This window comes from Hyperoodon ampullatus (assembly GCF_949752795.1).
Source record: "Hyperoodon ampullatus genome assembly, chromosome: 16".
Classification (NCBI taxonomy): Eukaryota; Metazoa; Chordata; class Mammalia; order Artiodactyla; family Ziphiidae; genus Hyperoodon; species Hyperoodon ampullatus.
Window position 1 is genome coordinate 73,538,816 of NC_136929.1, and position 27,528 is coordinate 73,566,343.

The window sequence follows — 27,528 nt, forward strand, 5'->3', positions numbered from 1 at the left end:
AGACACATAGGCAATAAACATAAAAAAGTCAGAATTTAAGCATATAAAGTCATTCATACTTACTACATATTGTTTTTGCTGTTTTTCATGTTTGCATTCAAAATGTTTCTTCAAGTTTGATTTTGTGTTGAACTTCTGATCACAGCCACTAGCTGTACAACTGTTAGGAAATTGTATAAACCAAAATATTAACAAACAAAGGGAAGAGAAATTTTAAGATGTGTACATCCTCCCACTTTATAAAAGCTAATTATTCCAAAGTATAATAAAAAATAATAGTCTTTAACAAATTCCAAAGTGTTAAGCCATACCACATAATGCCTCTCAATTTGACTGATTATATGTAACGAGAGATGCATTTTCTTGTTAGGCTTCTGAAATTAAGCACAGTGTAGCAGACATTATACAGTGGGCAGAGGGAAGACGAAAAACACTAGTTCCAAAAGTCTAAACCCTGCTGAGACTTAAATCATGCTTAAGTTAAACTGTTCTCAGTTTAGAATCTGATAACTTTAATTTTGCTTGAAATGTCTCTACAAACTACATTTCCAAAAAGACCTCAAACAAACAAAACAAACAAACAAACTGGTTTCAGCTTATCATTAGAGGTAAAAAACAGGTATTTACAGAACCATAAACCATTAGGCCCTGTGACATATCACCAAGCCGGTGTAGTTCCCCTTAATGAGTGCTTCTATATCTTGACCTTGAATTATCTAAATTCTTTGTGATTTTTAATATGTGCTCTTTTTGTGATGAGTTTTCACAAGCCGGATGGATGAAGCAGGACTTCCTTTACAAGCCCTCATCTTACCCATCATGCACCGATAAACCCCGAATAACACTCCTGTCAGGCACCACGCTATCCACAGGGACAGGCAGAAAAAGCTGGAGACCAACAGTGCAGAGTGACAGTGGGAGAAATGCCCAGAGGCCCACTGGAAGGACACAAGAGGGGTGCTATGGCAGAGACCACCCACCCCAAGTTCCAAGACGTGCTATTTCTGACCTCAGGAACAAAATGCTGACTTTCAGCTAGGTTCACAGCCAACAGAGCTTCTTCCAGCCTCCCTTGTAATGAGGCGTGGTCCCACAGCTAAGTTCTGGCCCATCCTGCTCAGCTCCCACAAGGTGTCTAAAAAGGGGGCACAGCTCTTTTGCCCCTCCCTCCATCCCCGTGGCAGGAATGCTTATGTGACAGCTGGAGCTCTGACAGCCATCTTGGACCACGAGGACTGCAGAGGAAGTTAGGAAGAGCCTCTATCCACCTCGGCCTTTCTGCATCTTAGTTATGCAAAAGAAACAGAGACTATCCTGTTTAAGCCTCTACTGGGCTGAGTTTTCTGTCACTCTTGACTTCAATCCTGACACAGACATCTAACCCAACACCACTGTGGGGCAGGACGGGCCAGGAAAGTCCTGCCAGGAACCAAACAGCAGAGGCAGGGGGCGTGAGACACCCTGGCAAAGTTGGGGGTGGGAGTGCTGCTGCCCAGTTAAGAAGAGCTGGACCACCACTTCCTGTCAGAGTCCAGCAAATGGGGCAAGACCACAAAAGTGCCCAGGCACAAAGGTCATTACATAAGCAGTGCTCAAAACCACTGCCCAGTTTTAGGAAAGGAAGCAATCTGGAGGGTGACGTGAGAGAAGGCCAGGGAGACAGCCTTCAAGTGAGGCGTGCAGGCCAGCGCCTGAATGGAGACACCGGCAGCTGGGGGAGGGGAGAGGCCCTGAGGGATAAGGACAGCCCTTGCAGACCTCCCGCTGTGGAGGACGGGAGGGAAGTACGAGGAGTCCTGCGGGTTAGCAAGCAGGCAGTGATGCCGCCTGACAAGAATGAGACCAAAGACAAAGCTTGTGGACTGTCAGCGACCTGGGCCCCAGGGAACCAGGGAGACAGCCAAATAACGCCGCCCAGCAAGCAGCTGGACTCGGGGATCCGGCGCTAACGAGACGGATCTGGGCTGGAGAGCGAGCCGGAAGAGACAGTGCCGTCATCCTGCTCCAGCAGGAGGAGCCCTCGCCGTTCCCTCCAACCCGCGCATCCCTATCCAGCCCCATTTTTATTTAAGACTTCGTTTTTTAAATAGTATACAGTCACTTAGGTCAGAAACCAAAAGCGTGGAAAGGGACCCAGCTGCATGGTTCCTTCCACCCCTGCCCCTCCCCACCCAGGACTCCCACCACTCCCAAGACAGGCAACAATGCCCTTCAGTTTTGCTATGTAGCTTTTGGGATTGCTTTATACAAACAGAAGCAACTATAAATAGAGGACTTCTTGTCTACCTCCCCTGCTCTGTTTTACACACAAACAGGTAGCCCGAAATACACCCTCTTCCAAACCTTGGCTTTTCAACTAATAAGCCCCAGGGATTTTCTTAGTTTCACAGGGAACAACACCTGCATTCCTTTTTCCCGCTGTATAGTATTCCACGGCGTGGATATACTTTAACTGCTCCTTCCTGATGAGCAGGCGGGCTGCTCCCATCTGTGACTTAACAAGCCCTCCAGGTGATTCTGATGGACCCCAAATTTGAGATCCACTGCTTTAAAGTAGCTGATTTAAAAGAAAAGCAGTAATATCTACCTTTTCAGAAATAATGAGCAACTCCATCAGAGAAGAATGAAATTAACACTGGCATGGCAGAGGAGTGGGGGCTTAATTGAAAGAAAGAGAAGGTAAACTGTTAAAGCTCTACCTCCTCGTGCCTAGGTCTCTTAACCCAGCAGCTGATTGGTTCGTAAAGACCCTGAGGATGCGAGCCCAGAATCTGCCAGGGAACCATTTTCCATCTGGTCTGAACTTTAGGAGGTTGATTTCCCGTTTAGGATATACTTGAAAGGGAGACGAGGGGATGCAAACTCAAGACAACTTCTGATGAACGCGTCCCTGAAGTTATCACACGCAATGACCCACAAGGCCCCAGACACTCTTCGCACATTCCAAACCCTGTCTCAGGAGATGCAGGCAAAAGCAGCTCCGCTTTCTTCACCTCGAAGGTCATCAGCCAATTTTCTGTGCCAAACGCCACCCACTTCAGAGGCCTGAAGACAGATCTCTACTTACACAAAGGGCTTTTCTCCGGTGTGAACCAGGGCGTGGCGGCTGAGGTGCCAGTCCCTGACGAAGGCCTTGTTGCACCCGTCATGGTCACAAACAAACGGTCTCTAGCAGGAAGGAGACAAAAAGCACGTCAATCCTGCCTGCGTCAGTGGCTCTGGTGTTACTTCAAGCCCTAAACTACCTGATGCGCAAAGCCGTGGACTCTGTCTGTAGAGGTGGTTTCCACCCAGTAAGTGCTGAGCACCTGCTACAGGAGGCCAGGCAAGGATCTCCCGCCTGGGGTTACACGACAACGGAAAAGCCGCAGCTGCTCACAGAGCTGCTGCAGCAGATTCTGTTCTAGGAATACCGTGTGAAACCGGCGGGCAGCCTTCACAGGAACCGTACAGTGCTGTGAAGCTGCTCCTAACCTGCACCAGGCTTCAGCAGCGACCCCCTTAAAGACCTCCTGCCAGCTCTCGGCGCGGCCTGCGCGCACCGATCCTCTCCTCCCGCACAGCATCTCCGCATCCGTTCAGAGCCCAGGGCAGGCGGTCTCATCTGGACAGGCCCACTGTCTGCTCAGAGAACGCCGGGCACAGCTACAGAAGTGTGTCACATCCGAGGAAGCTCACAGGTGCCCGGACACACACAGCTCACGGCCCGAAGTGCAACCACCACGTGGGACCCAGCAGTTGGGAGGAAGGGCCTCCACTCTGAACCCATAGGAAAAGCCAAAACATGTCCTCCGTATAACCAGTTCTGTGCACTTAACTATGGAAAACATGTCCCAGAACAGTCCAGGAAGGAGGTACCAAGGCCTCAAAGGACGCTACTGGTAGCAAAGCAGGTGGACAGGAAGACAAGAGCTGCGTTACCAGGGCAGGTGCAAAGAACTCTGCACAGCCCGTCATGGAGGACGTTCGAAAAATATGTCAAATTAATGTGAGATTTGGGATGACATGACTCCAAGTTTTCTAGCCTGTGTGAAGGAAGCTGGGAGTGCCAATATCCTAAATACAGCCCACGAGTCTGAAAGAAAACGTAAGGTCTAGTCTGGACATCCTGTTAACAGGGCCCAGAATTTAGGGGGGTTGAACGGGCGAGAGGAAAGAGAGGGAGGCGAAGCATAAAGCATGACATGAAGGAAGCCAGTCACAGGGTAAGAAGCAGCCAAGAGAGTGGGGCAGGTGGAGAACCTTGAGGGCGGGAGAGGAGCCAGGGGAAAGGGTCAGTGAGCGGGACAAGGTCCCGGGCAGGGAACGGTCAGCCTTCAAATGCTGCAGGGGTCAGGGGGACGGGCAGCGTGAGGACACACGGAGGAATGACCTGAAAGGCAGGAAACTGCTGGAGCGGAGGCAGGAGTGGCAGCACCCCGGTTAAGGGCCTTCAGCTGAGGCCCTGAAAAGCCAGACTCAGCCAAATCCCGGGAAACTCGGCCAATTCCTAGGCCTCCATGAGCCGCCCTTTGCTCACCTGTCACCTTCCAAAGGCTTCCTATTGCGCTCAAAACAAAACGCAGGCTCTAAACCCACTGGTACCCTGGCCTACAAATGACCCTCCAGGCGTGCCCCTCAGGCTCCCCTTGAATGGTTCCCCCACCCAATCACATTGCCCGGCGTCCACCCCCAGGACCACACGCTCCTCTGGCAGTTCTCTCTGCCCGGGCTGTTTCTCCCTCAAATGTCTGCAGGGCTGGGACCTTTCCTTCTCATTCAGGTCAAGAGAGAGGCCTCTCCCGACCACCCTCCTGCAGCCCTCTCTTCACTGAGTCGCATTCCTACTTATTCCGCTGTCCTCCCGCTTAAAGCATAAGGTCCCTGACGGCAGAAGCCTTGCCTGTCCTAACTGCTGCTCTCCGGGCCAGGACGGTACTGAACTATGAATGAACGAACACATGCTGCTTGCAAACCTCCAGTGCTCTAAAGTTCTCCTCTATTCCGGTCCCAGGAGGCGGGGCCTTTTAAGGCAGGTTGGGGGTGGGCGTGGGAGAGAGTATTCCAACCTTGCAAATATTTACACGTTATGGGGACGTGGTGACTGGCCACCACTCAAGGTCAAAGAAGGGGAAGGTGTTGCTTAGTGAGCCCTGAGCCCACGGCAAGGATATCTCGGTCCTAGAACTCCATGTCTACCTCCCCAGTCCTTCCCTGCCCTAAGGCATGGCTGGTTCGCTTGTGCGGTCCCGGGGGCCAAAGCTGAACGCGTCTGCGCACCCACGCGCGGGACCTTCGGGCAGCGCCCACCCGGCGCGCACCGCACCACTAGTCCCCAGCCTGGACGCCACGCCCCCCGCGGCCACGCCTTCGGCCTCGTTACCTCCCCCGTGTGCTTGCACAGGTGCGCGTCTAGTTTCCAGGCCTTGTTGTAATTGGCGCTGCAGTCGGGGAAGGAGCAGATGAACCTCTGAGGGGGCGCCGGGGGCGGCGGGGCTAGGCTCTCGCCGGCCGCGACGAACGCGTCTGCGATGGTCAGGGACGACACCGCCTCGGCGACAGAGGCCGGCGGCTCCAGGGTGCCCGGGGTCAGGCACTAGGCCACGTGCTGAGCCACGTGCCGCGAACCGAGGCCGACCGACCGCTCCGGGAGATCCTACGCGCGGTCCGACTGCACTTCCGGTAGCGCGGCCCCGGCGGGGCGGGGCTGGAGCGCCGGCGCAGTCGCGCATGCTCCGAGAAGCCCCTCGCCGGCCCGCGTTCGCGCATGCTCTGAAAGCTCCCCGCCCCTCCCGCCCTGGGGCAGGAGCGGAAGCGAGGGAAAAGTGGCCAAGCCCTCATCCTCCCCCCCAGCAAAAGGTGCCCGCGAGTCGCAGGCCTTGTGATGGACCCCGAGGCGACTGTTAAATGTGTTCCCATCCGCATAGCACAGGGAGATCAGCTCGGTGCTTTGTGACCGCCTGGAGGGGTGGGATAGGGAGGGTGGGAGGGAGACGCAAGAGGGAGGGGATATGGGAACATATGTATATGTATAACTGACTCACTTTGTTATAAAGCAGAAACTAACACACCACTGTTAAGCAATTACACTCCAATAAAGATTAAAAAAAAAAAAAATGTGTTCCCATCCGCCACCACCCTTTTCAAAGTACTACCCTTGCATGATCTAAACTATCCAGTTCTTATTACATGCTGGGTTTGTCTTCTTTATGGATTCATTTCCCGCAAGCTCTCTACATGCTCCCTCTGCAAGCCCCCTGGCAGTGCATCCTAAACTTGCTTAAAATCACGTGGAGACCTTTTAAAACTTCCAAGCCCAGAGCATAAACCGGACCAATTAAATCACAGTTTCTGTTGGTGGGGAACGGGAATCCATAGTCTGGAAATTCCCCAGGTGATTCCAACGTTCAGACAAGTCTGGGGACCATTGCCCTGAGGCCTTGCTGCTCAGAGTGTGGTCTTCGGGTCAGCAGCATCGTTCGTTAGAAATCGGAACCTCGGACCTGCTTGAATCGGAGAGGTCTCCAGGTGATCTGACGCACACTGGAATTTGAGAAGCACTGTTCAGAGGCTTAAATGGTATGGGTATCTTTGTTTATGGGGACCACATGTTTAAAGGACATCCTTGGATGAGGATAACAATGACAGGATGGTCTGATGTTCCCCCAGGTGTGTACTTTTCACAAACTGCATCACTTTGAATCATTTGGCAAGCCCTTGTCTGATGGTGATGAGCAGTCCCTGCAAAGAAGTGCAGTTCTGAAAACAAACCAGGACTCCCACGAGGATAATGGCCTGTCTTGTCGAGTGTCATGAGGGCTGGGAGAGGGAGTCTGGGACACGCATCCACATGCTGCTTTTCTCCTTTGCTGGTCCAACCCCTCTTCGGGGGACAAGTCCGCAGACATCCCTCCTACAATTCTGCACATCTTAAATGGTTTCCCTGGTGCCGGTTCCGGATACCTCCTCCGCATTCCGCTGCCCCCTGGCCGTGACGGGGTTGCAGGGTAAACCTCTTCCTCTTCCGCCCTGCTCTTGGCCTCCTGACGCGCACCGTGCCCCGTGCCTCTGCTCCTGCCTTCCCAACTTCTCCCATCTCCTTAACCAACTGTTCTTCACACCTTCTTCTCGGTACCCACGTCTTCGTGCTCAGCCCTCTGGTGTGAGGTGTTGTAGCGGGGAGCACAGACTTCGAGGTCTAAGTCTGCATTTACTCCCTGTAGGACGTTGGATAAGGTTCTTTGAATTTCTTTTCTTACCTTTAAGCTGGACCATTGGAATCATTCTTGGAGTGAATGTGATTGTATTAACCGATAGTTCCATTTACTACGTGCCACCCGCTGAGCCAAGCACATTTACCAGCAACTCTTAGCTCTCCCAACAACTCTGCATGTAAAGAAGCTGCTACAATCCAGGCCGTGCCTTTTCTTTTTCTTTCTTTCCTATGAACTGATCCATCGTCCACCTCTACCCTCTCTGCAGTTTACTCTTCAATGTGTTTTCAACATCCCACGTTTCTAAATGAGTGGATTTTTCTTTTTTTTTTTTACTAAAGTAAAAAGCATCAAGCAGTCACCTCCAACTCAACGTTATTTGCAAGTGAAACAATCTTACCATCTCCACCTGGTTACACTCCCTCCCTCCCGCCTGCTCCCTGCCTTTCTTGCCATTGGCAGTGTGACCCTGTCTGCCACCCACGAAAATGTAGAACAGTGGTTCTCACCCTGGCAGCACACTGGAGTCACCAGGAGCTTCTGAAAAGGATGTCTCTTGGGCCCCACCCACACCAGTGCAATCAGCCCCTGTCCCCTCTCCTTCCATCTGCCCATCCCTGGCCTGGCGGACTTGTGCACCTGCCTGTCCATTCCCTCCCACCTGCTGCCCAGCTTTGCTTTGCTCTGAGCCTGGACACCTGAAACAGCCTCTCAACCGCTTTCCTACCTTAACACTCTCCTGCCTCTAATCTCTCCGTAAAACACCTGAGACTTTCTAGGTTTAAGTTTGCAAGACTGGCATTTGCAAAGCATTTTTATTCCTCTTAGCTATTATTCCTACAATTCAGGTAAAAGCACTCAGGTGGGAAATGGGGTCCCCGGGCTCAGGCCCCCTCCAGGCCCCGAATGGGCTTGGTAGTTTGGCAACCCAACTCTGAATCCTGGCTCTACCATTTACTATTTGGCCTCGAGAGAGTTATTTAATTCCTCTGAAGTGTGTGTTATCTGTACAATGGGGATAATGGTATCTATGCCACAGTGTTGCTGGGAGATTTATGTGAGACAATTAATTCATGTGAGGTGCTTAGCTCAGGGCTCAACATAATAAGTAATCAAAAATTAGTAGCCTTTATTTTTTTCCCCACTTGCTGCTGGCTTATGCCTTCTATTCTTACCCTTGAGTTGTGGTTGGCCGGCCACTCTGACGGCTTCCAGTGAACACGGCTTACTGGTATTCACATCCTTGTGTGATTACCCACCCTGCCTTGGGATAGACTGGACCCTGTGAATTGTTTCTAACTAATAGCATAAGGCAAAGGTGATGGGATGTGATTAGGTTACAAACACTGGGGCTTTCACCTTCCTAACAGACCTTCATTCCCTTCTGGGCTTGTGCCCTGTGACAAAACAGCAACCACACTGGAGAAACCCACAGGGCAAAGAACTGAGGGTGGCCAACAGCCACCTAGGAACTGAGGCCCTCGGTCCAGCAGCCCTGGAGGAACTGAATCCTGCTGACAACCATTTGAGCTTAGAAGCAGATCCTGCCCCAGCCAAACCTTGGGGTGAGACCCTAACCCTGGCTGACTCCTTCATTGCAGCCTGGGAGAGACCCTGAAGCAGAGAACCTGGGTAAGCCATGCCCAGATTCCTGACCTGCAGAAGTTGTGAGATAATAAGTGTGTGTTTGTTTACACCACTAAATTTGGGGGTGATTTGTCATGCAGCATAACTAACGCATAGTTACATTACACAAAATAACTCTAGACCTGGTAGTCCTGAACTCACACTAAGGAGAGGGCATCTGAGCAAAGAGGGTTCTGACAGGAGGGGGGCTCTGACCCAGCATCCAACCATCACACAAGTCTCTTCCTATCCAAAAATCACACAGTGTGACAAGAACGCATGTAGTTACGGTGATAACTGGACAAAATAGCTTGAACGTGGACTACCCTTCAATATGTGGGCCCTTTAATCCCGATTTTATTCTTATCTTCTAATGTTTACTTCCCCCGGTTTGGTCCAGCACGGCCAAGGTGGTCAGCTAGGGCCACTGTCCTAGCAGATCAAGCAAAGCACCAGGACATCATCCCTGAAACCCACCTTTAACTTGAAGCTCCGTTCCTTCTTTTACAGGCATGCCGAGACAGACTTTTGGATTCAGCCCCAATTGCCACTAACTACTTGAGTGTGACTTGGGGCAACTCTCCGCAACCTGCTTTGCCTAGTGTGTGAAATTGAGGAGACCCTGCCTTCCTCTCACAGTTGTTATGGGCATCATATGGGAACCTGGCGAGTTAACTGACCTCTCTGAGCCTCAGTTCTTCATCAGCCAACTGAGGACAATAGTACCTACTTCACAGATTGTGAGGATTAACAAGAAAATACACGTAAAACACCTTTGCCCACCATCAACTGCTAGCCATCTGTAAACTGTTACTGACACTAGGTTCTCAAATATTGGCTCAAACCAAAAGTGAATGAGCCAAGGTCAGCCCAAGGATGGCCAAGGTAGGATTGAGCAAGAGAGATTCCACCCCTCGGCCACATCCTCAATATAGCCCGTCTCCCCCGTCCCTCAGGGAGCCTCCGGGGTCACTGATCATCTAACCAGTCAGGAGAGGTCCCCCAGGCATCACCTGTACCTTTGTCCTTGCTCCTGTGTCAGCAGAGTCCTCGCCCTCTTGCAGCATCTGTTCTTGGACCACCCCCCACCCCGCCACGACCTCCCCTGAAACCATCAGTGGACAGTGGGAGACGCGGGACACCTCCCTTCTTGGTTGCCCGCTCACCGTGCAGTTCCAGCCTGGCTTCTCCAATTAGCCGTCCTCTCGCTTCAGTCTGATCATTGAATTTTCCTGCAGCTGTAATTGCCCCACCAGGGTACTGCCACGGGCCTGTGCTTAATCACTCCCGCCCACTTCAAACCCATCTGAGCCGGCAGCAGCCAGATTCCATCTAGTCAGCGAGACCTAATTGCTCTCTGATTACCCACAGGGTCAGGTGCTTGAATGCTCACAGTTTCCATCCACAGCCCGTGCAAGATTTTTGCGTTTGATAATTCCCTCCATCAGCTTTTTTCACCGAGCGCCCAGAGACGCCGCCGGCAGAGCTGAGCGGGAGTCCTCGCCCCACTTATGGATGGCGGCTTGGTTTACCTTAGGGGTGGAATCCATCCATCTCCCTTTACTGCCTCATCTCTGCCCAGTCCACCATCATCTCACCTGATCTCCAGGTGCATCCTGCAGCCAGGGTCCCCCTCTCCAGTCCTTTCTCCACACGACTGCTAAGGGATCCTTCCCAAATGCCAGGGATTTCAGTGGTGTCCTAGAGCCTTTAGGGTAAAGCCCCGACTCCTTACTGTACCCCGCACGGCCTCAATTCGCACCCCTCCCACTCGGTCCAAGCCCCCCTCCGGCTCGGTCCAACCCCGCTGAGCTTCCTTCATTACTCACACCTACCTGCCCACCACCCACTTCCCCGCATACTCTCCTCTCAGGGTTGTATCACTCTCTCTTCTCGATGGAGCCTATAGATTTCCCAACACTGCTATGAAGAAATAGGAACCATCTCTTTTCAGATAGAGGGTTGTGTGGAGAGAGGATGGGAAGGGCAGGGGTCTCCTGGCCCCTTGGGGTGTCTGGGGCCGTGTTTCGGAACCTGCAGAGTGTATCCTGGAAAACCACAACTCTAATGTCTGTGATGATACAAACTTGCCCCAGAACCTTAAAAGGACCTCTATTAATATTCACTTACCTGTGGAGAAGAGAAATTATCTGGTCTCAAGTATTAGTCTTCTAGAAACAGGAATTTGAGCGCATGTTGAAACAGCTGCTGCCTCTCCTGTGTAGGTCCCTGCCCCTATATAAAAAGAGGAAATGCCTTCATCTATTTGCAGCTGCGGAGGAATGAAATGGTTCTGTTCCATTCTTCTCTTTTCCAGGCCTTTTGTCATTCTTTTACCCAGTGGATATGGGGATATATGTATATGTATAGCTGATTCACTTTGTTATAAAGCTAGAAACTAACAAAACATCGTAAAGCAATTCTACTCCAATAAAGATGTTAAAAAAAAAACTGGTTTATATGGGTATTTCCTCTACCAAATGTAGAAAAAATATATACTCCACTGCACACCAAAAGCTCTTCCTTTGTCACCCTTAGAGCCCATCATTACAACTGGGGGGGAGGCGGCGTCATGCCCAGGGTCCTCTCCTCAGAAAATACCCACACACATCTCAGCAGATACTGCATACAATTTAATGGAGGGTGGACTCAGCTTAAGAGTTCCTGCTCCAGAGGGTGAGTAGAAAAAGATTTTTCAAAAGTAACACTTGGGGCAGCTGAGACTAATGGAGCTGGCATGCTGGTTGGAATTTTCGATCTTTTGGTTGCTTTCTGTGGTATGATTTCAAGTCTGAGGTTTGTGACTGTTCCCAGTGGGGCTTGTCTCCAGCACAGTGGCTCCTCCAGAATCCCAAAGGGTGGGCGTCCGGGGAGAGGCAGTACTGTCTTCCAGAAGGGAGTGTGCTCTTCCCTGGCACGGTCTGTGACAACGCATTTCGTCCACAAGCAAGTGGCTGACGTCCTTGCCTCCCCCCAGAGTCATGACACTTGTGACGCTCTCAGTGATGGCACAGAGCGACACGGCGGGCAGACCTGCATGTAGTGGCTCAAGGTTGGTTCTTGCAGCTGTTAATTGGGGCTCTCTGTGTGAGATGCCAGGCCAGCCCCATGTGGTGCTCAGGGACTGCACCCCGGAGCCTCCGAGCCGACACCTCAAAGTCACCTGGGCCAGTGCCGGGTGAGCGGTTAAATGTGTTACAGTGAGATCGCCCCTTGTCTGCAGCAAGGTTGGTGGAGAAAGATTTATGTGGTTTTTTTTAAAGACTTTTTTTGACGAATTCGTTACAGTATAGCTTCTCTTTTATGTTTTGTTTTTTTTGGCCACGAGGCACGTGGGATCTTAGCTCCCCGACCAGGGATCGAACCTGCACCCCTTGAGTTGGAAGGCAAAGTCTTAACCACTGGACCACCAGGGAAGTCCTGATTTTCTGTGTTTTAATCATGACATCACATACAAATTCTTCATTAAGCTTCTATCGAGCAATACATGAAAGTATGTAAATCTGGGAGAAAATGAAAAGGACTGGTTTCTCTTTCAAAGTTACTCTGAGCATTAAAAAATTTTTTGTTGCTGGTCATATTTGCAAAAAAGTGCTGTTTAAGTGTTATAATTGTATTAAAATGTGTACTAAAATTGTACTGAAATGTATTAAGCACTGTTGTTTCTATTTAATTGCACGGGGTGGGGCAGACCATATATAATGAGCATGCTTTTCCCGAGCGGCAGCCATCCAGCATCAAGCCCCCTGCGGAAGGAGGAGCTGTCTGCACCCCGTGATTCCAGGGGTTCAGGAAGAACTTGGCCCCGAATGGTCCTTTGCTTCATGCTTGAAAGTACACACTGAGGTATTTGGGTACCTGAAAAGAAACCAGCAAATACTCCCGGGAAGGTGGGTGTGAAGACTCCAGGAGCCGCAGGGGGTCGAGTTGGGTTTATTGCTCACCCCTGGAGTCTGGGAGAGTCTGGCTGGAGGTGCAAATTGGAGAGTTTTGAACTAGATTTTTAGGACCTTTAGCGATTTAAAAGCCACCTCCCAGATAATTTTACATTTCTCAGGCCTATCACCAGCCTTCTGGGCACCAGCACCCAGAACACTCCCGAGGCGCGCCCTGGGGCTGCAAGGCCCCCCACCTGGCCTTGGCCAGGGGTAAGAGAGAGGCAGCCCAGCAGCCCAGCCTGCAGCGGCGGGAGCCTGGCCCTGCCTCCCCCTCCCACATCCCCTGTCCCCTACTAGTTCCCCTCGGAGCACTTCCTTCACAAATCCTGCCCACAAACTCAGTCTCAGGGTCTGCTCTGGCGAACCGAGATTCAAATCATTTTATAAGGTTTATTCCAAAAAACAACAGGCCTCTGCCAGCCCCACCCGGCCTCTCTCCAACCTCTTGTTCTCCAGAAGCAACAATTTTACATTCATCTCAGCTTTTTTTTCTTTTTTTTGGTATGTTCCTTTACATCTCTAAATAACATTTTCATAGTGCTACTTCTTGATTTTTCAGTTTTAGGCACTTTCTACTGATTTTTCCTTATGGGACATAAAGATTAAGACAGACAGACAGACAGACACACACACACACACACACACACACACACACACACACACTTTCTCCATTCTCCTAAATGGTTATGAAGTAACAATACTGCTAGGTTACTCTTATATAGAATTTGCCACATGCCAGGCATTGTTCTAAGCATTTCACATGTATTAATTCATCTACTATCCCCCCAAACCCTATGCAATAGGTTCTGTTATGATCCCCATTTTACAGATAAGGAAACTAAGTCAGAGTGAACAGCCTGCCCACCCACACAGCTCATAAGTGGAGTATTATGATTGAGTGAAGATTTGAACCTAGTCGGTCTGGCCTCAGGGTCTGTGCTCTCAATCACGGCGTTATATGGCTGGGATTATGCCATAACTTTAGTTAGACCAGACTTCAGGATTTTTACTAATATGATTATATCAGTGCTATCAACAGCTGATCCAGGTAGTAAACTGTGATTTCTCTTTCCTTCTTGCAAAACTTTTTAATTTAGCCAGAGTTTAAAAGCTGACTGGTTTTTTTTTGTTGCCGTGGCTTACCTGGTCTTTTGTGTTTTTTGTACTTATCTCTAATTCAGCCTAACTGCCAGTCAGCTAAAGCTTCTCTCAACACGCTCCAACACATCAGGCATTCTATCAGCTTTGTCTTCTTGGAGAAATTTCTCCTGGAGCACTTCTGACCTGTTCCCATCTGGACTGACTGCTCCCAGGACCTGCTACGGAAACTGGAAACTCTGAGGGTCCTCTCTTTCTCCTGGCGTCCTGACATCTCACGAGGATACACAGAGCTGTGTCTCGCTGTGGCCTGTTTTCACCATTGGGCTGGGCACAGAGTGGGCTCTTGTAATCTGAAACCCATGCCCTGAATCTTTAGAGATTTTCTTGGATTACTTCTTAAATGATGCCCTTAAATCCTCTAATGTTTTCATCTGTTCATTTCTATTTTTTTTTTCTTTTTGATCTGTTTTCTGGAAGATTGCCCCAGCTTTATCTTCTAACCTTTCTATTGAGTTTTTCAAATATTCTATACTGTTTTTTATTTTTATATCTTCTGCTATCATGTTTAAATTTTTAAAAATTTGCTCTTTTTTTAAACATGTATGCTTTTTATTTATCAATTTATCCATTTATCTGTCTTTCATTGTATCCTATGCTCTGGTTTCTGCCCTTAGCACTCTCGTGAAACATTTGCCCAAGTTTGTTTATTCGTTTGCTTGTTTGTTTGTTTGCTTCTTTCTTTCTTATTGAGGTATAGTTGATTTACAATATTATGTAAGTTTCAGATGTATAACACAGTGATTCACAATTTTTAAGGATTATACTCCATTTATAGTTACTGTAAAATGTTGGCTACATTCCTTGTGCTGTACAATATATCCTTAGAGTTTATTTATTTTATACATAGTAGTTTATACCTCTTAATCCCATAACACTATCTTTCCCCTCTCTACTTCCCTCTCCCCACTGGTAACCACTAGTTTGTTTTCTAGATCTGTGAGTCTGTTTCTTTTTTGTTATATCCACTGGTTTATTTTTTTAGATTCCACATATAAGTGATATCATACAGTATTTGTCTTTCTCTGTCTGGCTAATTTCACTAAGCATAATATTCTCTAGGCCGAGCCACGTTGCTGCAAATGGCATTACTTCATTCTTTTTTGTGACTGAGTAGTATTCCATTGTATATATATGGAATATATATATATATATATATATATTTTTTTTTACATCTTCTTTATCCGTTCCTCTGTTGATGGGCAGTTAGGTTGCTCCCATGTCTTGGCTATTGTAAATAATGCTTCTAGGAACACTGGGGTACATGTATATTTTCAAAACAGTGTTTTGGGGCTTTTGGGTATGTACCAGGAGTGGAATTGATGGATTACTAATTATTAGAGAAATGCAAATCAAAACCACAATGAGGTATCACCTCATACGTGTCAGAATGGCCATCATCAAAAGTCTACAAATAACAAATGTTGGCTAGGATGTGGAGAAAAGGGAGCCCTCCTGCACTGTTGGTGGGAATGTAAATTGATACAGCTACTATGGAGAACAGTATGGAGGGTCCTTAAAAAACTGACCGTCCAGTTTTGACTATACAATTGCAGCAAGCAGCAGGGCTTGCTGCGACTTCGCATACGCAGATTTGCCAGGCGATCCCAGATGTCTTCTGAGAAGAAACCATACAGAGCCATCTTGTGGTGGAAAAACGATGCACAGGTTTCAGCCTAAAACTTGTATTCGATTCTATATGACATGGGCGGGTGTAAATGCATCTGCATACTCTCATACCCTTGATCCCTCCCTCACAGTCGGGAAGCATTTTAAAGTGGTCGGCAAATGTTGACAGCAATCTACACTTGTCCCGCTAACACATTTACCACAGGTAATTAACTTAACTACCTGATAAAAATGTTATTGGCGTGCTATAATGCTCACTGTTTTCAGAAGAGACTTTGACGGACAGTTACCCACACTGTGTCCTCGGTTATCTTTATAGGCACATAATCGAATCCAAATTCGGTCATTAGTTTGTGATTTGATCGAAGTAAACAGCTACATTGGATAGTCATGATCCCCAAACGTTTATTATTTGCCCCAACCATGTGGTTTGGATTTTTATGTTGTGAAAAATAATAATAAATTAGATTGCTCTCCAAGGCTGTCGAAAGCTGTGGAGCCACACGCTGCGTCTAATTCATCAGAGATGATACGAGATGCAGAATGTCCATTTGTAGGCATCAGGACTCGTGCTGCGGCTCCTGGGAGCAGCGGTCATTTCATGGGGGCCGTTTAGGGGTGCAAACAGCTGCACGTGCTGCGTTCTCGAGGCCCGCAGAGCGAACCCCCCCCCGCCCGCAGTGCACACGGTGGGCGACTTTCAGAGTGCGGCTGCCACCTGAGCTCGGGCTGTCTGCTCCTTCAAGCATCCATGTCACCCGCGTCTGCATGACTGTCATAAACAGCTTTGCCAACACGTATCAGCTGTGACTGGTGATGCCTGTGTGCTTTTCTGTACACAAACTTCGGCCCTCAAATAAGCAAACCTAAGCCCCCAACTTGAACTCTCGTTACGAGAGACGTTTTTTAAGGATGTGGTGACTGATGCGGGATGACTGCCCAGAGAGTGAGGAAGCTTCCGTTGCCTCCACTGATGTGGCCCCTGCTCAGCAGCCGGCCTGGCATTGAGAGAGGAGGCCTTCGGGGCTGTGCTTAGCAAAGCCAAGCTTCAGGACCACAGGCCATGGAACTCTAAGAGCCTCAGCTGGAGTAGGTGTTTCCAGGCACAAAGGAACAATCGCCAGCCCAGATCAGGGGATAACCTGTCACAGATGGCTTTGGCCACACTCTTAAAGTCAGCTAAGACAGAATTCAGCTCAATTTTTAAAATGAGCTGTGCTCCCCGTACCCAGAGGGCAACCCACACTGTGCCTCCTGCTTCTCCATGCTGGTCCAGACCCAACCTGGGCCAACCTGATCTTTGCCCAGCAGACGCGGAGGTACCTGCCCGGCCTCAGCCCTGGGCCCACGAGGGCCTCTGAGCCCTCTGAGCCCTCTGACTCCCTGCAGAGGCCTGCAGGCTGTGCCGGGGGTCGGCACCCAGCTCTGCTGGCCTCTTTCGGTTGTCTCATCGTTTCCTGTGCGCCATGTAACAGCCACGTCTCCCCAGGGGGATGGTAAATGCCACAAAAGCCATGGGCAGCCAGTGTGGAATAGGTAATAGGATTCATTTGTTGGTCTAACAGATACTTACTGAGTGCCTGCTATGTGCCAGGCACTGCTCTGAGCATGGGAAGACATTCCTGAACAAAGAGATACATCACATTCTAGATGTCAAATCCAAAGCATGGTCCAAGGTCACCCAGGAGCCTGGGGGCCGGAGACAGGAATAAAATCAGAGTCTTCAATGATGAAAGTCAATCAGACTCCCCAGCTCCCGATTTCTCGTGCACCACGGGACACGCATGTACGTTTGCGGGTGGGGTGTAAGCTCTGGGAACCCCGCGGCTCCTTGCATCTGAGGCACCCCAGTCTCCGATCCAGCGGTTCTCACAAAATATGCAGCATTTGTCCCGTGGCGGGGACTTGATGAAGAGCGGGTCTTGGACATGACAAGGCTGTTTCCAGCTGCCTCATAACACGTGGCAATGCTCACTTGACACAGAGGCCAAAAGCAGCAGGAAATCAGGGAGGTCGTTTGTGTTGCCGATTTCAATTACCCTTAGCAAATACAGTTCACTTTATAGAGCAAACAGCATAGCCCAGTTAACGTATGGGGCAAAAGAGAAAGAACTTTACCCATCATTAATGTTTTACTACCTTTCTCAAAAAGTGTAAACTTTAACCCCCAAGTCAAGTCTCAACCGAGGCTGAGGCGGTCCGGCTGCTGGGTCAGTTCCGGGTGCCGGTTTGTCAGTGGACCAAAGCTGTTTCGATCAGGAGAAACAAATAAGCAGAAAGGTAAGCTCTTTAAAGCACACCACGAAGCAGACCCGGACTTTCCCAAGCAGAGATAACCGGCCACTTGGCCCTCATTTGGAGGATGGAGGGCTGTCTGCCCAAGCGCTCCCTCATCTGGGGCGCAGCTGGGCCTTTGTAGTGACCAGCGGTCAGGGAAGGCCTTCCACCTGGAGCACAGTGGCCGGGTGCTGCCTGAGACCTGCTGTGACTGACTTGGCCCCAGAGATGCTGTGATGACCACCAGAAGGATGTGACGCTTCCACAAAGATTCCACACTTAGGTCAGGGGCTGCCAGCACAGACCAGATTGAGCACGAGGACGCCAAGTCTGAGTCTGATTTGGGGGAGAGAGCGTTTACGTGTGAGATGTACAGGGTCCACAGAACGCCCCAGGACCTGTGAGGTAGGGGCTTCCATGACCCACCGCCCACCTGGGAAATGAGGCAAAATCCAGGTCCTTCCCTCCTTTCTCATGTATGAATAACAGGCCATTCCAGACACTTTCGCTTTTATAGATGACTCATGCCTAATTATTTGTGACCCGACAGTGAGTCATTAGGAGTTAGCACAATGTATTATTCACAAACTAAAATTACCACAGGGCTGGATACACTGAGAGCCCCACTCAGGGTCCCCCCAATCCAGAGGCCTGCCTGCCACGAGGCCTGGCTCTGGGGCGTCTGCAGCATAGCTGGGATTCCTGAAGTTTGGGGGAGGAACACTTTGTTATCAGGCTGTCGTGAGCAGGTTGTGCTTTACAATTGCCGCTTTTCTGGCTTTTAAATTATAACTTACTGTTGGTTTAGCTTTGTTACCGTGTACTTAGTTTGGTGTGGGTTGTTTGATTAGCCCTGCGGTATGCAGGGGTACGTTAGCATCTGCCTATACTTTCCCAGTCTTTACACGGTAACGCACCAATGCATTGCAGTTCCAGTGTGAACCACCAATGCCCCTACTACAAAGTCAAAAGTGTGCATAGGGACTTCCCTGGTGGCGCAGTGGACAAGAATCCGCCTGCCAATGCAGGGGACATTGGTTCGATCCCTGTTCTGGGAAGATCCCACATGCCGCGGAGCAACTAAGCCCGTGCGCCACAACTATTGAGACTGCGCTCTAGAGCCCATGAGCCACAACTACTGAGCCCGCATGCCACAACTACTGAAGCCCGTGTGCCTAGAGCCCGTGCTCCTCAACAAGAGAAGCCACTGCAATGAGAAGCTGGTGCACCACAAGAGTAGCCCCGCTTGACACAACTACAGAAAGCCCACGCACAGCAATAAAGACCCAACACAGCCAAAAATTGATAAAAATTAAATCTTAAAAAAAAAAAAACGTGTGCAGGGGCTTCCCTGGTGGCACAGTGGTTGAGAATCTGCCTGCCAATGCAGGGGACACGGGTTCGAGCCCTGGTCTGGGAAGATCCCACATGCCACGGAGCAGCTGGCCCCATGAGCCACAATTACTGAGCCTGCGCGTCTGGGGCCTGTGCTCCGCAACAAGAGAGACCGCGATAGTGAGAGGCCCGCGCACCGCGATGAGGAGTGGCCCCCACTTGCCACAACTAGAGAAAGCCCTCACACAGAAACGAAGACCCAACACAGCCATAAATAAATAAATAAATAAATAAATAAATAAAGTGTGTGCATAATTCTGCCGAATGTATCCAAGGAGCTCTTTTTCTATGTCATATGGAAACCAATGGAGGTAGGTAGGCCATAAGGGATTTAGTTTGTCAAAGTGGGTTGCTAAGAGTTCTACAAGTCTGGCATTATGTTGCACTAGTGTGTACAGTGATATTAAGCAACCAGCTCTCAGGGGTAAAAATGTGTGTATGTTGTGTGTGTGTATATATAATGTACATAATATATAGGTTTACTGTACATTATTATTGTATAATGTATAATACATAGGTTTATTTTATATTATTACTGATGTAGATGTGTGACACAATTTACAAATTTTAAAAAATATGTAATACTCTTGATTGTAAATTCCATTTAGCTAGTTGATTCTCACAGAATGCTTTCAGTTGATTTTTGTTGCTTGTATCCACAGCCAATCTATACGTGCAGTTGATGAACAAACGTAGTTCCAACGGAACTGTTAGTTGAGATTTTTGTTTAACAGTAAAAGTAAAACAACAAAGACTATATCAAAACTTCAGTTATTTATCAATGATGTGTGTGAATTCTTTGCTTCGTCAGATAATATTTTCATATACTGGAAGGACACATTTTGAGTTTTTCAGCTATTCACAATTTAACAGCTATACACATAATATACTTTTCCAGTTTAATCTGCAGTATTAACATTTTCTCCATCACTTTCTTAAGTCTAGACAATCAACAAAATAATAAATCCGGCCCTGATTTATAATAAACCCCTGATTGATTTAACAATGAATCAAGCATCTTGCCAGTTTCTGTGGTGCACACAGTCCCACCAAGGCCGGTTTCTGTTTACTGACATAACATCACTGAACGTGGGGTTGGTAAGAGGTGCCCAGTAATGCACCCTTATAGGGTTTCCACAATAACCCAAATAATCTCAAGAACATAGATGATAGTAAAATGCAGTAAAAGACAAATAGTAAGTGATCAACTTTGAGTATTACCACCTTCTTTTCTTACATCATTTATTATTAAGAATGGCTATGTTTAATAACTGACTGGAAGGCTCCTGAAGATTCTCCGGAGCCTGCACCAGCTGGCCTGGTCCACCTTTGCGCGTGTGGCAGTGAAGGTAGCCGTGATTTAAGAGAAGCTCTTTATCCTTTCAGACACAGTGATTGTTTCCCATTTCGACTTCCTTCAACTTCTAATTTGGCTGCCTCTAGGCCTGGCCCACCCCCTTCGGTGTCAGCCCCTGCCCCTCATCACAGTCCTGCCCGCCCCTGGGACCAGGATGGAGCTGTGGCTGCAGAGCCTGTCTACAGGGGATGAATGGGCAGGTCTGCACTTGCGGCCCCGCCGGAAGCACAGCCCCTGCCATAAAGAGGAAAAGCTAGAAGCAGTTTGAAAATTAGGAAGCAAGTGCCAGCCAGTGACTGAAAGCCTAGTGCAGCCATAAAAATCCGCCCCGGGTTACATCTTGAGAGACAAGGTGTTGGCTTTTAAAGTGTTTAATTTTCTCTCCATTAAAAACTTAACCCAAAACTTTAATTACAGGCAGATCATAAAACTCAGATTCCAATATCAAAGGACATGTCCAAGGATATGTATGGATGATTCATACATCCGGCAGTGCTTTATCAAAGGACTAAAAATGCTCTTTTTCACCCTGGGTAACTGCACTGGCCCTTTTATCGGTCAAGTGTGGAGATTTTTTAAGTTTTATTTTTTATAATATCTAGTTCTTAATGACAACAGGTCTTAATGTTTTTCACCAAGGGCCCATTCATTTAAAAATATAACCAGACAAAAACATTTTCTCCATCTCCCACTCGCACTTTTTTGTTGGAATGAGCTGGGATCCTTCAGAGGAGGTCCTGCCGTCTTCCTGGTCTCCTTCCATCCAGACTCTTCCAGACCTGCTCTCAGCCTCCGTTCTCACCACCTGCTTTTCCAGTAAGGAAGTACCCAGACTTTGAAACTATTCTCTTCTCAGAAGAACCCTCACCTCTGATCTTGGGAGAAAACGTCTGAAAAAACAAACAAGCAAATCATTAATTTGGAAGCCATCCTGGATTTGGGCACTCAAATCTGCCCTTTGAAAAGCACTACAGGAAAGCTATATTTAAATAAGTACCTTCTATTCATGGTAGATATTAAGTAAACGGTTGAACAAGAAAAATTAAATCACTTCTTCCTGACCTGAGAAGCCTGAAAAAGCAGCCAGCCTCATAACTTCCTTTCCCGTAGTCAGGAGAAACAGCAACCTTGAGATGCAGCAATTGGTTTCCAAGAGGGACTGGAGAGGTAAGGGTGCAGGTGGCACCGGCTGAAACACAACTGTCACCCACAGTTTGAATAACCTGAATGCTGACAGCATTTACGTACATTCAAATGGACCCTTTTCTTTGTGCCCAGATGGCGTATTGACATAACTGCCTTCGTGTAAAGATCTTTGGATGACAAATGCGTTTCAGTTTCTGGAGGAGGAAGCATTTCTTGCTGGGCTTAATCGATGAGGTTTAAATGTCCCCTTTCTTCTCGGAGATCTAGCTCTCAGCTCATCTCACGTTGTGAGTCTCAGGGTGCGGGGAGCAATGGACTAAGTGTCTGGTTTTGCAGCGTGCCCAGGTCCCCCAGGGGCTCCGGAGCCATCCCCGCCGGGACCTGCTCCCTCTGTGCCCCCGTCTGCTCCCCTGTGCGATGGGTATCCTAACACAGCAGGCGCTCCGCTTCTTTCCTGGGGAGGTTGTCAGCCCAGTAAGACAGGGGGTGTGCACGTGCTTTATCTGAACTTCCCCCAGCCCCAGTGCAGTGTGGGTGGAGTTTCCACAATCGGCCAAGAATGTTAAACTGTCTGTTTGAACCACAGGCTCTTCTATGAGCTTATGCAGGTGTCCAGCGTTGGACCACAGGCTGTACATTTGTCTGTAAACACCATTAGTCCAAGTCCCCTTCTGAGGCTGGTGGATGAGGAGGACGAGGGGTGAAGCTGGACCTCCTTCCCAGAATGAAGAACTGAGCAAATCGGCCTATTAGCAGCACCTTGGGGGACTAGCCATGAATCCTAGAATGTTATTCGTTCACAAGAAGTTGTTGACTAAATGACACTTAACCTAAAGTAGAAAACAATCCTCTGATATATGCCTCAAATAACTATAGACAAATAGCTATAGTTGGAATAAAATTCTTATTAAAATGTTTCCATCTATATTTTCATCAGATTTCACTTTTCAGGATAAACTTATGTATTATGGAAACAACAGCCTAAATTAATACAAACACAGGGAAAAAACTCTTAACAGAAACTGGAAATTTCTATAATTTCTGCCCAATCCAGAAATTTGGGAGATGTTAGATGATACATCACCTATAGGACCAGGAATTGAGAGCATTTCCTAGGCATTAGTAATAGGTTTAGCTAAATAGGATTGATTTCCGGTCACCATTTTCAAAGACAAATAATCACCCAGACAATAGGGACCAATGCATAACCAAAATGGACATTTAATGAACATTTAACAAATAAATGTTTGATGCTAATGATAACAATCAGTGTTTTATATATTTGGATCAGTGTGGTAAAATACCTATAGGTCTGTATCAGCCATGAGATCACCGGTCTAAGGTCCAAAGAAAAAATAATACTTCATATGAATGTGCTTACACATTACATGTAATTAGGGCTCTCACACTCTCTACATACGTGAGCATATGTCATACTTTGTGCTTTTATAAAGCACAACCTCATATATTTGAACTTTACCCCCAAAATTATAAGAAAGTGTGTTATTCCAGTTTATAGATAAACAAATTAGAATATGGAAGTTTTTTTAAAATGTTGAATGAATATAAGGGGGATGATCTGCCTTAAGTTACACAATTCTGTAGTTGAGAGATTTCTAAGCCAAAATGATACCCCAAGTGTCTAGGCCCAAGCTGCCCTCTGCAGAACCTCAGAGGCGCCTCCAGACACTCTTCTGAGACCCTACACAGGTGGCAGGCCTGAAAGAAATGTGGTCCTTCCAACCCCCTTCTGACGGCTGACCCACCATCCTTTGTCTGCTGTCCTGGGATTCTGAGATTTTATTTGAGGCAGCTCTTTCTTTGGCTTCCCCTAACTCCTTGGTAAGGGAACTTGATAAGAGAAGCCTCAAGAGACGTGTTTTTTCAGGGAGGTGATGTTGATAACTGTAGGTAAGATGAAAAACTGTACCACTCTGATGACTGAGAATTATTTGCAAATGCTTGTGCGCACACATACATCATAAAGAATGGAGACGGGAACAGTGTGAAAAGAGGGAACAGGGAGAAAGACGTGCTCGGAGGAGGGGGAAGATCGAAAGGAGGAGAGATGAGGAAACAAAAACATCACTCGCTGGTTTCCAGACACTGAATGAGTATAATTCTGATAACAACTCTTTCAACAAATATACTCATCCTCTCTAATACAGTCTTAAAAATTTTTTTAAATTGTGGTAAAATACAAATAACATAGTTTACCATCCTAATTATTTTAGGTTGTATAGGTCAGGGGCAATAAATATTTTCAAATTGTTATGCAAACATCACCACCATCCATCCCCAGAAGTCTCTTCATCTTGCAAAACTGAAACCCCATATCCATTAAACAATGACTCCCCATTCCCACCCCCTCCTGCCCCTGGCAGGCTTTCTTCTATTTTCTGTCTCTATGGATTTGACTCATTTTAGATACCTCATATAGGTGGAATCATACAGTATCTGTCCTTCTGTGACTGGTTTATTTCATTTATCAGGATATGCTCAAGGTTCATCCATGTTGTAGCGTGTGTCAGGATTCCCTTTTAAAGGCTGAATAATAAGTATTCCATTGTATATAGACCACATTTTGTTTATCTGTTCATCTGTCAATGGACATTTGGGTTGCTTCCACCTTTTGGCTACTATGAATAGCGCTGCTATGAACATGGGTGTAGCGATATCTGTGAAGCGGTATCTATTCAAGTCTGTGGTTTCAATTCTTTTGAGTATACATACCTAGAAGAAGAATTGCTGGATCACATGGTAATTCTATATTTAAAAGAATTTTAATTGTGGCTAAAATATCCCACATAAAATTTACCATCATAACAATTTCCAAGTATATAGTTCAATAGTGTTAATCCATTTTTAACTTTTTGAGGAAGCACTATACTGTTTTCCATAGTCTCTAATACACTCTTATTTCCATCATCAGCAAGTGAGACAATAAAAGTGATGCTCTTATAACAGTAAATTTAAATTCAGTATGTATTAACTGGGCTTCCCTGGTGGCGCAGTGGTTAGGAGTCCGCCTGCCAAAGCAGGGGACACAGGTTCGAGCCCTGGTCCGGGAAGATCTCACATGCTGCGAAGCAACTAAGTCCGTGTGCCACAACTACTGAGCCTGCGCTCTAGAGCCCACAAGCCACAACTACTGAGCCTGCGTGCTACAACTACTGGAGCCCGTGCACCTAGATCCCGTGCTCCGCAACAAGAGAAGCCACCACAATGAGAAGCCCGTGCACCACAACAAAGACCCAACATGGCCAATAATTAATTAATTAATTAATTTTAAAAAATGTATTAACTAACAACAGCAACGATAAAAATAGTAATAATGAGGGGAGTTGGGGAGGGATGGATTGGGAGATTGGAGTTAGCAGATGCAAACTATTATCTATAGAATGGATAAACAACAAGGTCCTACTGTAAAGCACAGGGAACTATATTCAATATCCTGTGATAAACCATAATGGAAAAGAATGTGAAAAAAATGTATATATATGTATAACTGAATCACTTTGCTGTACAGCAGAAATTAACACAACATTGTAAATCAACTACACTTCAATTTAAAAAACTAGTAATAATGCTGCAATTTGGTGACAACTTATGGAGGACTTGCTATTGTGGGACACTGAGCCGGGCCCTGCAGCTGATGTAAAAACCTATAGGACACTCTCTTTGCCTTCACCACGCTTATGATTTCCCTGGAGAGACAAACCTGTGCACACCTAACGCATAATTAAGCAGAAGCAGCGGAAGTGCGTGCAGAGGTGCAGGAACTGGTGCAGCGGTGGGCAAGAGCCTGTCGGATGCATCTCTTCTCAGCTCCAATGGCAGTGACATCACGGTGGGGGCTTGAAGTCAGCCAGGGTGGGAGTGTTTACACCACGGCATCACAAACACTACAAATCAGGCTCATTTTTCCCCCCAAAGAGCTGGCTGTTAAGCTTTACCAGCAGACCACTGAGCACGCCTGAGATGAGAACCCCGAAAAGAGCATTTTGGGATGGAGGGTACCAAGGAATTTCACAGATGAGACGATATTTGAACTGGGATTCGCAGGCAGAAGAACAATGTCTGTGTCTGGGAGTCTCTCCTCATGGCTCTGCTCGCTTTCGCCATCTTTTTCTGTCGGTCAGGGATTTGTTTCTGAGCTCCAGGCCTTGGAGGAGAAACGACAGTGGGAGCAGATCCGTGAGGCACCCAGTACCCTTCTGCACATCCCTCTGAAATCACACCGGACGTGACAGTGATGACCCTGTGCGCTGGGATCAAATCCAGTGAGTTCAACTCTGAGCAGACCGTCTGTAAAGTGACAGGAGCACAGCAAGAAGCTGATCAGATGCAGCACCACAGACAGAGTTCTCCAGTCCTGGAAGTTTTCCTGTTCAGCTCAACCTAAAGTATCAAAATCACCAAAACCAATCTTGTCCTTCAGAGATTATCATATGTATTGATTTGCATTAAAAGAAAAGAAGTTTCATGGGCTTCCCTGGTGGCGCAGTGGTTGAGAGTCCGCCTGCTGATGCAGAGGACACGGGTTCGTGCTGTGGTCCGGGAAGATCCCACATGCCGCAGAGAGACTGAGCCCGTGAGCCATGGCCGCTGGGCCTGCGCGTCCGGAGCCTGTGCTCCGCAACGGGAGAGGCCACAGCAGTGAGAGGCCCGCATACCGCAAAAAATAAATAAATTAATTAAATTAAATAAAAATAAAATAAGCTACATGGATATATTGCACAACACGGGGAATATAGCCAATATATAATAACTATAAATGGAGTATAACCTTTAAAAATTGTGAATCACTATACTGTATGCCTGTAACATATAATATTGTACAGCAACTATACTTCAGTTATAAAAATAATTTAAAATTTTTAAAAAGAAGTTTCTTGAAAACAATGTGGTTGTAAAGATCAAATGAGCTAACTGCACATCAAAAAGTTTTGTAAATTGCAAAGTGCTATACAAAATCAGAAATGTATTTTTTGTAAAATGTAAAAATATGTAAAAATATTTGTAAAAAATTTCATATGAGGGTCCACATTCTCCATTAATTTCATTTTCTTTTTGTTATAATTACATAAATTGCCTTTAAAACAATTATTGAATCATTAAACGTTTATGAAAGACATTTGTTGTCCAAACAAGACACTATCGCTTCTTGTGTGTACCTGAACAGTCTTACACATAAATACCAAGGAATCACACCTACATCTGTAAAAACGGGAAAGGGGTGTATGCTTTTTGTGCGTCCTCTGATAGAGGATTTCTAGCCAGCTGGAGCATCCGGTGAGATTACTAAAACTACCTGTATTTGACTTTGGCACCTTTTGAAAAGTCAGAAGAGGCATTTGCAGGGAGCAGTAAAAAGCCATTACATATGCAGAACAATTGAAGCTCCTCAGCATCTGGGAAGGAAACACATCTGTCTTCTGTCTATTCCTTCCCTAACTGTCTCCCTGAATCAACTTTTATGGGGGTGGGGGAGGTAGGAGGGTGTCGTAAATATCCTGTTCTATTGGAACCCGAGTGTTCACAATACCCCTGTGATTATCAACACGAGATGCGCTTTCAGGAAAGAGGTGCACTCAAGTAAGCAGAGATCTTTGTGACAGTGGCCTCTGTGTGGGCCACAGGCCAGCTAATCACATTACCATGAGAGCCAAGAGGTGGCCCACAGACAGTGAAATAAAGACGAGGGGAAAAGCAAGACTAATCTCATTAAAAGGAAAGCTAAGAGAGACGCTGCTTTTCCAGAGCTGCTGGAAACGCCCCATTTTCCCAGGACTGGGTCACCTGTGCA

General features: G+C 47.4%; 1 protein-coding gene across 1 annotated transcript in view; it reads right to left on the reverse strand.

Annotated features, from left to right (window-relative positions):
* Positions 1 to 27,528, reverse strand: part of GTF3A (general transcription factor IIIA) — a gene marked incomplete at its 5' end in the record, with an annotated part of 81,503 nt that overhangs the window by 5,809 nt on the left and 48,166 nt on the right. The window contains 4 exons of the mRNA XM_079721642.1: positions 64 to 160; positions 3,068 to 3,168; positions 5,363 to 5,551; positions 5,608 to 5,776. Of these exons, the coding sequence (XP_079577768.1) occupies positions 64 to 160; positions 3,068 to 3,168; positions 5,363 to 5,551; positions 5,608 to 5,776 (556 nt within the window). The remainder of the gene's footprint in view (positions 1 to 63; positions 161 to 3,067; positions 3,169 to 5,362; positions 5,552 to 5,607; positions 5,777 to 27,528) is intronic.